Genomic DNA, 13,282 nt, shown 5'->3' on the forward strand with positions numbered 1-13,282 from the left:
TACATTTCTTTCTACAGGTTTACTGTTTTGACTTTCACAACTCAGAACAGGTGAGACACATGGCATACAGTATTGTGCTATGTCGTAAATCCAGGTTGGCCTTTCAAACATTCCTGTAGGTTGAAACAGGAGTATCTCTGTTTACTGCTCCATGGGCCTGCAGTAAGTCTCATCATGGACGGTGGAGACCATCTTGTCGGGATTGATTCCGATGGAGGAAAGAATGCCGTGCAGCATCTCAACAGTCTCCTCGTTCAGGGTGGGCTCTCTGCTCAGGATCCAGGAGAATTCCATGCGGAACAGGCCGAAGTCGGTGCAGCCGTAGACCAGAGAGTGACCCTCGTAATCGGAGGAGAGCACCCAATAAGGACCGGGGGGAGATGGAACTGGAAAAATGTAAAAGGGTATGAGAGTCAAAGCAGCGGGGATATTCAGCACACACATAGCTGCTCATGAAGATTGAACTTGAATGTTAGAATATGTTTGTAATGAGTTAGATTTCTTTACTGTCATCGAAGGAGACCTCAAGCTTGGCAGGCTCAGCAGGGTTCTTGGCCTTGGCAGAGCCGACGATAGAATTAATAGTTCCATCATCACTAATAAAAAAAAGGAAGAAAAACTTTTAATCAACATAGTCAAGTTTTCCCTTTCACATACAGTCACGTTCTTTAAGTTCCACCGAATCATTTATTCTCCATTTTCTTTTACTAAATATTAAAAAGACTTTCCATTTGCTGCCGTCAAGGGCAGCAAGTGAGTAACTGTAGTTCAAAAGACATCAAGACTTTAAGGAGGAGTTTCTTCAAACTGTCAAATCAAACATTTTGTGCTGCAGGAACTCACAGCAGCTCTCTGTTGAGGACCCCGATGACACCAGGACTCTTAGCGCTGTACGTGGCAGTGCCGCACTCTCCTTTCTGGAAGGCTGTTGGCAGCTTCATGATCTCATACCACTTACCAACATACTGCAGGGGAAACACAGGATTTCATTCACAAAAAACAAAGATTGTGCTGGACATTTAATCATTTCAAGATCGCTTAAACGGTGCCATTTGCGAGAAAAGTGGAATTCTTTGAGTCTCGTTCCCAACACTATAAATAATGATGCTTTTTGATTGTGGGATGGGTCAAAAGTAAAGTTGAGACAAAAATAAACTTTTCTTACAAAATAGCAACTTTAAATCTCATGCTATATATTACATTGATTTGTAGGAAAGGAATGATAAGAAAAAAGAGTTAATATTCACCCTGCTGGCGTCAAAGTTTGCCTGAACAGCAGGCTTGGGACATTTGCCGAACTTCAGAAACTGAGCGTTGGCTGCCAGAGCACACAGCAAAGTCAAGGAAATCACCTGCATGGCCTTCATCTTCTCACCAGAACCTGCAGAGAACAAAACAGCATAATTATTAGAACAACCAGCTTCAAGTCAGGAGGTTGGTCCTGGACTGAATTAAAGAGGAGGAGTAATGGCTGCAGTCTGCTAACCTGAAAGTAATCAGAGGTACTACCTATGTGAAGGATATTCAAGGGTCTTTTATACGTCTGAGGACCTGCAGCCACATCATTGATCACATTCTTGAGCCCCTCCTCTGTGTTTACGTGATGAGGCGGTGGAGGGAGTGTGAGAGTTGGCACCTGTTCAAATGACAAACAGGCCTCTCACCTTCTTTGTAGACTTTTATCTCATTCATTCATTTTTCCTTTCATCCCAGTGAACTTCTTTTCAGTATCATCTTTTGCAAAAAAGAATCAAGGCTAAAAACCAGCATGATGAATATAAAAAGAGATTTACAAGTACGATGAATAATAAACACCAACAACGTCCAAAACAAAGATCAAATATATTTTTTTTCCCCTAGGTGCTCTGATAGACTGCATCAGAGCAGCCAGTTTGTACGGCCATGCTGATATTCTTTGAACCAAAGACATACATTTTTCATTTCGTGGGCTGAGGAGGCCACATTTCTCTTCTTGGGTTTATCTGACATCAAAATTAGTCGCTGCTTATTTGCATATTTTGCTTGTATATTTAAAATGTTCTTCCCCAAAATCATTAAAAATAATTTGTGTGCATGACACATCGCCTAAACTTTAAATCTTCATTTAGCGATTTGATGAAATACCTTGTCCTTACTCGCTCACTTTTAGAAGAGAATATCAATACCACTCTCATGTCTGTATGTTAAATAAAAAACTATAGCTAGCCTCCATCTAGTTTAGCTTTTGATTAGCATACAGACTGAAAATGGGGGGAAGCAGTTAGCCTTGTTCTCTGTCTTCCAGCCCCTCTAAAGCTCTCGAAACATTTAATCCATGCAAAAAAGGCAGAAAGACTCCTGCACACTGCTTCTAGCCGTTTGCTTAGAAGCAGCTCAACACATAAACATGGTCATAAAACCACAAATTAAAATTTTTACTTTGTAATGTTCTACATTTACCAAACCACATGTCAGGTGTTAATGAGTTTACCACCTTTTGTCTGAGTCTTTGTCCAGTATTGATGGTGAACTAAGCTATCTGCCTGCTAGCTTTAGCTTCCTTTTTAGCTGCTGGACAAACATGAGTGGCAATATTCACTTAGAATTCAATACCAATGGCATATCAGCATGGTAATTATAATGCTACAGCTAGCAGCAAACTTGATTAGCATTAGCTAACAGTCTGGAAATGGGGAAACAGTAAGCTAGTCTCTGTTTGTCTAAAGGTTACAAAATCTACCTACCAGCACCTATAAAGCTCAGCTAATGTAACACTGCACACAGAAAAATGAGTGAAGACTCCAGGAACAAATTTACTGCTAGCAGCTACCAGCTAAGCAGCCCCACACAGCTAGAATAACCACTTGAAATGCCAAAAATATTTAGCATAAGCTTAGCATCAAGACTGGACACAGGGAGAGACATTTAGCCTGGCAGTGTGTCTAAAGGGGATCATCCCGATGTTCCCACAGCCCAATGGCCCCATAGTCCTATGTTCCCACATTTCTAGGACATTTTCAAAATCAGGTCTTGTGTTCCTACATTTCCCTTCAGTTTAAGCCCTGTCCTCCCACAAGATATTTTGGAAGCAATTCATAGTAAATGGATGAATGAATGAATGACTAATTTATTTTGATCATCAGCAGCAGAAAGATTGAAAAGGGTAAGGGTTAGGGCCTAATTTTGATAAAAATCTTACAAATCTGGGAACATGGGGCTGTGGGAACATAGGAACGCTCCAGTCGAAAGCTAACAAAACCCCCCTACCAGCACTTCTATATCTCACTAAACATTTTCCAGATAAAACAAGGAAGACACCTGGAAGTTGCTGCCAGCTTCTGGCTAAGCTGCAGCCAAACACAACTGTAAAATGGTTATGGTTTGGGTTCTGTTCAGATTACATGAACATGAGCTGACTTTCTCATCAGAAAACTCAATGAGACAGCAGCAAAGCAAGAGACCAGTTTTTGAAACCACTTCAAGACCTCGCTTTAGTCGACAGGGAGATACTGGCACATTTTCCAGCTGTGTATGTGGCAACAAAACCAGGTATTTTAATGCAAAATATTATATCTTTCTGACTCTAACTGACTGGTTGCTGTGCCTGAATGTAACCGGACCAAAACATTATTATTCTAACAATTATTCTAGCAACTGGGTTGGAGCAGGTGTGTGATTTCCTGGCTGCTCTCATTTAAAAAAGTGTTTTTCTTTTGGATTTTGGAAGATGTAACACTTGCTTTTACTGAGACAGACGCCACAGAAGACATTATGGTTCTAACTAACCGCAACAAACAACATACAGAATTCACCTCACTGTCACCATTATCAGCCTTTCATTCTCCAAACGTAAGAGAGGTGTCAGGTGAACATTAACTGCACCTCACTGCGTTTCTAGACCTCAGCTTCTCCGCTCAAGAGTTTTTCTAAAGCACACACAGGTGTAAAGGAAGATTAATTAGCCACAGGTGCGTGTGTGTTTCTTGATTCAGCGCTCCCTCAGCTGCTCTCTCTGCCTCTGGATACACTTTTAATCCCTGGCCTGCCTCTACAGAGAGCAGTGAGGGCTTTGGAAAAGCGCTTGCAGTGGAAATGGAAAGCAAGTAGCTGCGGGGGAGATGGAGGAAAACATAATCAGATAAATAGCCGCGCGACACAAAAATGCTCATTAAAAACATTCAACATTTAGACCTCATTATAAACAGTAAATAGAGCCATTACTGGTCAGAACCGCTGCGTAGTGTGATAAACAACAGGCTCTCTTGTTGAATTTTAATCAGCTCACTATCACTTTCAGTGCATTATGTAAATCCCCGTTCCTGTAACGCTTGGCCTGCGTATGTGTTGGCAAATAAAAATGTCGTCTCTTAATAATGCAAGTTTGTTTACATACAGCGGTCGGACGGTAAAAAGTGTGTTTGTCTCATGAGATGAAATGTGTTTTCCAAAGCAAATTTTCAAATGAATTCTAACACTGATGCACAGGTAGGTACGAGGTATTGCAAACTGCACAGTGGGATGAACTTGCTATTGGTAAAGTCTGCAGTCATAATTGATTCTGAATTTGTGACCTAAATGCTAACACCATTATGCTAACAAGATCACCAAGCTTACAATGCTAATATACTGATGTTAAGCAGGGTTGATGTTCATTACTGTGGACCAAAGACCAACGTTACCACACCTGTGAGCCAAAGCACGCAAAAAAGTAGAGAGCGAAGCCTCATTTTTATTCTCAACCTGAATTCCTTTGACACTAAACAACACTCACGTAATCTTCTTTTCAAAAGCGGGTGCGTTAATCTTGCCCGCAAGATAATCTGCAACTGGACTGAATTGTTTTGGAGGAATGGAAAGTCGACAATGGTTGCTCAGTGGTCGTATCGATCCTCGGTGGCTCACGTTGTTGTGCTCAGGTGAGAAACGACCTCTGACCCTCCAATGTGACACATTCTCAGGCGTGTTTGACCAGAAAAACATGAAAATGAAGGCACCAGGATCGTTATCTTTGTTGAAGGATAACCACAGACTGTATCAGTTTAACTAAACATTCACCTGCAGTCAGTGTGGTGATAACACTAACCAGACGCTTATAGTGCGTATTTGAACACACCATACTTCATAGAATGCATATTGAATATTCTGAAGGAAGAAACTGTGTAGTATTTCAGCTTACAATTAGATCTTGTTAACATCAGATACTACGTCTGCTACTCTCTGGGCTGTAGGTTTGCTCAGGGAGATGTGCCTGTGGTCAGTATTCACTCTAATTATAAGCAGGTCCGTCAGTTCCTATTAGGTGTGTAGTCTGCTCTGTATTTCCCATCCAAAAAGGCTGAAAGAAGCCACTTCAAGGCAGTTTTTTCACCTTGCTTTGCTCAAGGTCAAGAAAAATGCCTCAAAGAGAGTTTTCTCTATTTTCCTTGTAATCTTTTGGACACCAGGCGGATTCCTCGGCTTATTCGACGGATTATTTTCAACATAAAGAATGTAAGAGCGATTTCGAGATAATCACACAGCCTTGTTTGTGAAAACACGTGAACGATAGATATGTATTATTTGGTGATTGACAGCTGTGTACCTTCTTTGCGTGTTGCTCTTAGTCTATGTAACCCGTCATTTCCCGTTATCTTCCTCTTGTTTTCTGTTTGACAAAGGCCTCAAAATGATAGTATCAGTTGTAAATCTTCAATTTGAAGTCAGAAAAAACAGCATCAGCATCCTAAAGGAGAACAGACCTGTTAAGTTCTGCCAGCAGGAAACATTCTCAAACTTTGTGTGTGTTACGGGATACGCAATGTTTTACCTCCACATGTTTAAGCTTTGGTGCAAGTGTGTGTGTGTGTGTGTGTGTGTGTGTGTGTGTGTGTGTGTGTGTGTGTGTGTGTGTGTGTGTGCACAGGTGCCAGGAGTCCCAGCGTGACCCCATGTGTAGTGGCATATGAGTCTTTTCTAGAGCTGTTACAAAACTCTGTCAATCATACGTGTTCCCATCCAAATCCCTTGTATCAAAAAACATACATCTAAGAATTCTACTTTGTTTTTTGGATCTACAAATTCTTCCAGTTCAGCTTACAGTCGGACTTTTCACATTGATTTTCCCACTTTTTTTCCTAAACCTTAAAGGTGTGCTATGTAGTTTTGGAGACATTTTTATCAGAAGAGAAAGACCTTCAAACTCTGATCTTCTAGATTAACAATATCAATGAGGTAATAATACAAAACAAGGTCCCCAGAGCACTCTTTGAAGCTGGAAAGGTGGCAGGGTGAGTTTGACAGAGTAGCTTTAATGGCAAATGCAAATGGATAACGCTTCCTTGTAGGATGTTTTCTTCAGGATTTGCTAGAAAAAACTATCAGAGCTCTTTTTTTTTTTTTTTTTTTACCAACTCATTAGCCATTATTGACTTTATAAAGTCATAATATGCGCTGTTGTGGTTGCAGCTTGCTGTGCCCCTCTGTGACCAAATCACTGGATTAATGCAGGTAAAGGACTTTTCTCCTTTTTTTTAAATCCAAAATCCAATTTTTCTTGGGGGTTGTGGACTCGCGAGGCTATTAGTGTCAAGACGAGCGGTTCAGGTGTGGGCCTGGGCACCGTGGTGCAGGTGTAGCTGGGTGTTTCCTGAAAGGTGGGTGGGCACGTCTACAGAAAACAGGCATGACAAGAGGCTTTCCCTCAGAACGGCTGTTATCTGATTAGGTTTGAGAAAAGGGGGACGTGAGCAGAGATGGAAGCCATGGCTGAAAAACAAAAAGAAGAAGAAAAAAACACAGAAGAGAGCGCCATCTAGAGAAACATCAAAGTACTGAGCATACTGTTGACTAGATTCTGGAGGTGACGTGAAACATTTAACTGTAAAGACTGAATGACAGTGAAACAAAAAGCCTGGTTGAGGCATGACGGATATCGGGCCAGATTTGACTGAACCGCTCCCGGCTAAATCACTCAGTCTCTTCATTCTCATGTTCTTCTTTAATATTCCTTCTCCTTTTTGATATTTTTTCTGACTGAGTGGGACAGCGTGGTCCACTTCTTTCCTTGATCACACTGACCAGCCAGGCTCGTTGCCTCCGTCTGGGCGCTTCTGCTTTAACCAGGCCGGCTTTGATGTATCTGGGCGCAGCTAACAAGTCATTCCTCTCTGAAGCGTATTAGCTGGAAACGGAGCCTTTTTGATCTCTCTCTTGTTTAATTTAACCTTGTTTGTAGCTGTGGGGTTTTGTCTGAAAGCAGACAGCATTTACTGGTATTTGCATTTAATTGACAGCGTTTGGTATGAACCGCTTTGAGTGTCAAACAGCTGTTGTGCACAGCACCAGAACAACGTAGATATTTAAATGTCAGGCTATTGAGTAAAAAAAGTCAGATTTAATTAGTTTATCCTGTTTTTGTTTTTTTCTATCCTTCAGTGGATTAGCTCATATTTTTGAAAATCTGTTTTTTTGTGTATGTTGCAGCGCGTGTCTTAAACTTTTCCTGTGTACAGAGTCACAGCCAGTTCTTCAAATGGATGAGCACTGTCTGATCGTGTGCCAACTTACTTTATTAATCTATGTGAGGATGTAATCAATCACTTTAGCAAAACTCTGCAGAGAATCAAGATCAACAATAGCCAGGGGCAGAGTTAAACTTTCAAATACATTGCTATGATCTTGTTAAGAATCCACATCCAGTTCAAACTATTCACTATGCTACTACTACCCGTAAACTGGTAAAATAAAAAAAGAAGAAATCATCCATCTCCAGAAACATGCCAAGCGCATCAACGCTTGGTAAACACTCGATTTTGTGAAAATGATGCTCCTGGACTGGCTCCTGCAGTCTGTTACCAGCACTTGGCCTCTGTTTCGAGCAGACTTGTCAGCATGATGACTGACAGCTTGAGAGTCAGCAGTCAGACTGGCCCGACACCAGCACTAGAGCGACGGAGAGGAGGGATTCTGCTCACGGCGCACTGACAGAAACGTGTAGGACAGAGGTGAAAATCTGTGAGGATGTGAATCATAGATGACTAAGAGTGTGCAACGCAGATAAATAAACCAGCGTTGGTCGAATTGATTTCTTTTACCTTCCTTTATTCAGCTTCAGCGAGCGCTCACACAGTTTCACACACGGCCGTTCTGACCTGCTGACCACTGAGCAGCTCTCATGTTCTGTGTCCAGGTGTTGGTGATAAACAGAGGGACACGTGCTTCTCTTTCACTTTCTCCACCTGCACTTGTCGCCTTTCCTGACGCTGGTGCTTTATCAATAGTCAAGGGATCACCACAAAATGCATGTTTGCCCCATTTAACATGCTCACGGGTTATAAAAAAATCATCTTAGAGATGAATTAATAAAGTACGTCTTTTTATGCCAAATCAATAGTGTGCCTCTATGTTGTAACTAGAGCCGTCATGACATCGGATTATTGGAGTACACAATGATTGTGGCCAAATGAATTCTCAATGAGGATACTACTGCAATATCTATATACATTTTGGGGGAAAAAGCTAGCAAAAAAAGCCATCTTTAATTTTATATTAAAGAAGTTTTAAAAATCAAAATACCAGTGTAGGAAGGTGGAGAGAGACAGTCTGTAACCATAACTGTGAAGTAAGTGTACAAAAATAACAAACAATATAAATGACTCAATTACTGGTGAAAAGGCAGTCAGAGTAACTTAATACACAAAACTGCACAAGGCCAAACATCTTTGCTGGATTATTCAGACAACGCCATCAAAGTCAGCAAAGGGCCACATTGTAAAAAAGCTGATTTTTGAGCCTCATTCCCAACTTGTCAGATACTGACGTTCAGTATCAAATCTATTAATCAACTGTCTATCACATTCATCGTTGGGGTACTTTGAATATTGTGAATATGCAAAACTTCATGGCAATAGTTGTTGTTGTATTTCCATCTGGACCAAAGTGGAGGACCGACAGACCGACATCACCACCTCCAGAATCACGCTCTGTTGCACGGCTGCAGAGGTCAGACTCTGGACTTGTCAAATGTGGAGATAAGCTACAGTGATGTGACTCGACAGAATATAATTAAATTAGGTCAAATCTAATCCATTTTGTGAAGCCCTTTGTTTAGCCAATGACTAAATTTCTTATTTAAACTTCAAAATAACATTAAAAATGGCGTCCATCTGTTTCTCAGTGTGCGAGGACAATGTGCATCTTTGCAGACCTGGGATTAAAGAAATCCTCAGATATATAAAGAAAAACACGTTCCCACCCGTCTGCAGGGCAGCACAACATCCAGATTGTTTTATAACATTTCTCCTGGAATGTCCCCCATGACTCCACTTTACTAATAGTTCACTTCATGTCTGAAATAAAGCTGGCGACGCACAAAGACACCATTGATGACACACGCTTGCAACGCTGCAAAACCTCGCAGAGAGCAACGTCTCTAATTCAAATACCAGGACTTGTCTGAGGAAGAGAACGTATATCTGACCCACAGGGCCACAGAGGTGAGGGAATATATTCTGTAACATATATAAAACATTTTTGTGAGGATTAATCCCATTTAACAGATGATGTGTGTTTAGTTAATTTGTGTATGAAATGTTAAAGTTAAGTTAACTTTACTGCTACTGTCTTGTTTTCTTCACATACTGCAGATTAAATGCAGATGTCCAGTTCTTGACTCATTTGTATGTTTTGGCTGACAGTCTCTTGCAGCTAACAGAGGCCCGTCTCCATCATGAAGTTATCTTTTATTCTGGTGTTTGCGTTCATCCTCCCGATCATCAGGGCTCAGGTGCCCCACTGGGGTCCATGTCCAGAACCAGCTGTACAACCGGCCTTCACCCTCAAACAGGTACGAGCGTCTTTGTTTTGAACATGACGAATACACAGGCAGAGCCAGGCGGCCTCCAGTGATGTGCTGGGACAAAAACAGCCGTCCTTTTTTTCTTTGTAGTGTTTTAAAAGGAGAAAAATAGACCAAAAACTGTCGACCTTCTTTTAGTCATCAGGGTTTTTTTTTTTTTTAAATAGATGCTTCAAAACTGTCGGATGTGTCAGGTTATATTTGATTTTTATTCCGTAGAACATAGCAGTTAGTAATTCAGTTACTTATCTTCATCTTAACATTGTTTAAAGGAACAGTTGACCCAAAATGAAAATCCAGTCATTATCTACTAAACTTCACGTCGATGAAAGATCAGGTGGAGTTTTGTCATCCAGTCCAAATCTCTAAAGACTTCATTCACACCCTCGACGCGCAATGTAATGCTTTTACCTTAGCAGCTACAGTGAAGATTTCGGCTTAAAGACAGTTGTAAATAACGTCTTTTCAAGTCAGTGTGGCATATCGAGGCTTCTGGAGACTCGGATCATGCCAGACGAGCTGTATGGAGCCGAGTTATGTTTTTTTTTTTTCCTTGCGTTTTTATCAGTTTTAAACACACTCCCAGTTGTTGATGAGAGCGCCACAACACTGTTTTAATGTGAAGCCCCAGAAATGACTTGTGGACTACAAACATGAGCCAGCTTTCCATCGGCATGAGGGGTACTGTTCCTTTAATCAAGATCTGAGTGTAAAACATGAATTTTTTAACTAATCTATAATTTAGTTATAAGCTAGCATGTGTTTTTGTCAACAAATGCTACTCTTCTTGTCAGTACATGTAATTGGAGACTGGTGTATGAACAGATAATGAAAGCTAATGTAGAGAAAATGCAGTTGTAATAATATTTTTAAAAATGTCTTCAGAACATTTTCAGAACATCTTCAGAACTTTTATTCATGAACTAACTACATTAACAAACATATAAAACGCCATTATATGTGCCTCCCATGTCATTAGAGTGAGTTATAAACCACAAAATTGTAATTAAGATGAGCTCAGGACGCCTGCGGTACATTTTACTGACTCCAATAAATTATGTTGATTTATTCATCCACTGTTCTGAATTGTCTTTGAGCTCGTGTGTGTCTCTGCCCTTGCAGTTCATGGGGAGATGGTTTGAGATTGCCAAACTGCCGGCGCAGTTTGAGAAGGGCCGGTGCATCGAAACCAATTTCAGCTTGACGACAGAAAACTCCATTCGAGTGGTCAGCTCTGAAATACTGTGAGTCCTTGCTGCAATTTCCCTGAGCAAACGTGCAGGCAGGAGGTCATTTTGGCATGGTTTGTAATTTCACATAATCAAACATGAAATTTAACTGTCTGGCATGACGCAGAAAAGGAGACCTGAGGAAAATCGAAGGGACCGGAGTCATAGAGGATCTGAAGAATCCTGCCAAACTGGGAATAAGCTATTCCTACGGTGAGCCAGACATTTATACACTCTTTGGAAATAACTGACACTGTTATGTGCTGGAATGTTACCCTTGACCTTAATGAACCTCATTATAGACAGATCATTTCTCCGCCTGTGTCAGGTCAGGAGAAAACACAGTAGGTAATCTTTTTTTGTGCTCCACAGTCCTGCCCTACACCCCTTACTGGATCCTGTCCACTGACTATGTGAACTCGGCCCTGGTGTATTCCTGCACGGACGTCCTGAGGCTCTTCCACGTCGACTTCGCCTGGATCCTGGGCCGAACGCGAACCCTGCCAGACTCCACCATCGAGAAGGCCAAGGACATCTTCGCCGGCAACAACATCGACGTGAGCAGGATGATTCCCAGCAGGCAGGAGGGCTGTGACAAAACTCTCTGAGCGTCAGCAGTGCAACACAAGATGGTGCTGTTGTTGACAGGAGGGAGAGGATGATTCATCGTCACCTGAAACATATTTGACAAATATTTCATGGTGATTTTGATGAGGAGGTTAGACTCAACTCAGTTACCCCAGCTGTGTGTAAGAAAGGAGTTTTTCAAGCGAATAAAAATGTTTGCAGCACAAAATAACTGCATGCCTCCAATGTTCATATAGTACAACCACCTTTTATATTTAACACACCGTCACTGAGTTGTAATACTGAAGGCTAAGAGTGATGCCTGCACAGGTTGAACCAATAAAACTGTTCATGTAATCATAAAGAACAATGTTTGCTGTTTCATTTGCTGTAAAGAAGAAAAAAATGAAAATTGAAAAATTATATTGGAATCAAATGGAATCAACCAAACCGGATGTTACAACTGATTATAACACAAACTGGAGACATAAAGCATCCAATTAGGGTCAATAAAAGTCAATGGAATTAACTTCATGTGATCGTCTTTAATTCTCTAGCTGCGTGATTTGAATGAAAACAGACTGTGTGAACATTAACCTGCAGTTCAGGATATGATCCCTATGAAAGGAATCCCACTTCACCTGTATAACATCTGAAACTAAAGACTACCAATTAGTGTCATCAAATTACTGTCATCAAATTAAGTGTGAAGCTTAACAGCATTCTACCAATGTTATACAGGATTGTTTAGGTGACAATTTTACCCTTAATTAAAACTTAAGTTTAGCTAAAATGTTTAGTATGTCATGAACAAAAGGTGGTATCATGTAGTATGAAACATGCATTGGAGTGGTCACTATCATGAGAGAAAGACAGAAACTTTGCATTGATAATGTCACATCATTGTCCGTTACATTGTCCGCTTATCCCTTTCCATGGGGTGTTGCTGCTGGAGCCAATCCCAGCCTTGTCTCAGGGCGAGGGCAGGGTACCCCCTGAACAACCCCAGCTCATCGCTCACTGATAAGCAATGTGGTCAGTATCTTGCTCAAAGACACTTCGACATGCAGCCCAGAGCCGGGATTTGAACTGGCGACCTTTTGATCACTAGACGACCTGCTCTAACCGCTGAGCTACAGCCGCCCTGCATTGATAATGACTCACTCCAAAACATGTTTCATAATACATGATAGCACCTTTTGTCCATGACATACAAAACACACGCAATTTAGATGTGTGACAAAATACGTGAACTACATATAAAGTGTATAAATCCATGTATAGATGGGTGTAAAGTAGGCCTTCATATAAGTCACCATATATTAAAAAAAAAAAAATCAATGGGCTTCAAAAAAGGTCTGCTACATTTCCATTTTCCTGGTATTTCCTGGAGCCGGTCTCAGCTGACATTGAGCGAGCGGCGGGTAACACCCTGTACAAGCTGCTAGTTAATCACAGCTGACAGCTGACATATAGGGACAAACAACCATTCACACTCACATTTTAACCTCTCCTGTATGTCTTTGGACTGTGGGAGGAAGCTGGAGCTCTGCTGTGCTGTGCTGCAGAAATGCACACAGAAAAATAAAAACAAACACAAGAAAAAAATCATTTCTGGAAATAACTCGGGCCGGGGGACAAGAACAAGAGTAAGAACGATGAAAATACTTCA

At 41.1% G+C, this 13,282-nt stretch overlaps 2 protein-coding genes across 9 annotated transcripts; one reads left to right on the plus strand and one right to left on the minus strand.

The window, feature by feature from the left end:
* LOC119011763 (apolipoprotein D-like) lies at positions 1–8,142 on the minus strand. Of its 6 annotated transcripts, none has more exons than XM_037085106.1 (6): positions 3,792–3,892; positions 1,487–1,636; positions 1,248–1,381; positions 844–965; positions 508–596; positions 1–386 (listed from the first exon to the last, which is right to left on the minus strand). In XM_037085106.1, the coding sequence occupies exons 3-6, from the start codon at positions 1,365–1,367 to the stop codon at positions 142–144; spliced, it is 576 nt and encodes a 191-aa protein (XP_036941001.1). In that variant the 5' UTR covers positions 1,368–1,381; positions 1,487–1,636; positions 3,792–3,892; the 3' UTR covers positions 1–141. The 6 variants fall into 6 exon arrangements, with proteins under 6 accessions (XP_036941001.1, XP_036941003.1, XP_036941002.1 ...); XM_037085108.1 differs by lacking the exon at positions 3,792–3,892 and adding an exon at positions 2,724–2,959 and having other exon boundaries at positions 1,510–1,636; XM_037085107.1 differs by lacking the exon at positions 3,792–3,892 and adding an exon at positions 2,724–2,958.
* Positions 3,425–12,037, plus strand: apoda.1 (apolipoprotein Da, duplicate 1). 3 transcript variants are annotated; one of them, XM_037085111.1, is made up of 7 exons: positions 3,431–3,528; positions 6,424–6,465; positions 9,317–9,452; positions 9,654–9,802; positions 10,937–11,058; positions 11,171–11,256; positions 11,416–12,037. In XM_037085111.1, the coding sequence occupies exons 4-7, from the start codon at positions 9,686–9,688 to the stop codon at positions 11,649–11,651; spliced, it is 561 nt and encodes a 186-aa protein (XP_036941006.1). In that variant the 5' UTR covers positions 3,431–3,528; positions 6,424–6,465; positions 9,317–9,452; positions 9,654–9,685; the 3' UTR covers positions 11,652–12,037. The 3 variants fall into 3 exon arrangements, with proteins under 3 accessions (XP_036941008.1, XP_036941006.1, XP_036941007.1); XM_037085112.1 differs by lacking the exon at positions 3,431–3,528 and adding an exon at positions 5,446–5,469; XM_037085113.1 differs by lacking the exon at positions 6,424–6,465 and having other exon boundaries at positions 3,425–3,528.
* The last annotated feature ends 1,245 nt before the right edge of the window (positions 12,038–13,282 follow it).

This window comes from Acanthopagrus latus, chromosome 21 (genome assembly GCF_904848185.1).
Source record: "Acanthopagrus latus isolate v.2019 chromosome 21, fAcaLat1.1, whole genome shotgun sequence".
Taxonomy (NCBI): domain Eukaryota; kingdom Metazoa; phylum Chordata; class Actinopteri; order Spariformes; family Sparidae; genus Acanthopagrus; species Acanthopagrus latus.

Coding starts and splice junctions, on each gene's coding strand:
- apoda.1 (XM_037085113.1), top strand. CDS start 9,686: ATGAAGTTATCTTTTATTCTGGTGTTTGCGTTCATCCTCCCGATCATC. Junction 11,059..11,170: donor GTGGTCAGCTCTGAAATACT/GTGAGTCCTTGC, acceptor GGCATGACGCAG/AAAAGGAGACCTGAGGAAAA. Junction 11,257..11,415: donor GGGAATAAGCTATTCCTACG/GTGAGCCAGACA, acceptor TGTGCTCCACAG/TCCTGCCCTACACCCCTTAC.
- LOC119011763 (XM_037085110.1), bottom strand. CDS start 1,367: ATGAAGGCCATGCAGGTGATTTCCTTGACTTTGCTGTGTGCTCTGGCA. Junction 966..1,247: donor CAAACTTTGACGCCAGCAGG/GTGAATATTAAC, acceptor TTTCCCCTGCAG/TATGTTGGTAAGTGGTATGA. Junction 597..843: donor GTCCTCAACAGAGAGCTGCT/GTGAGTTCCTGC, acceptor TTTTTTTATTAG/TGATGATGGAACTATTAATT.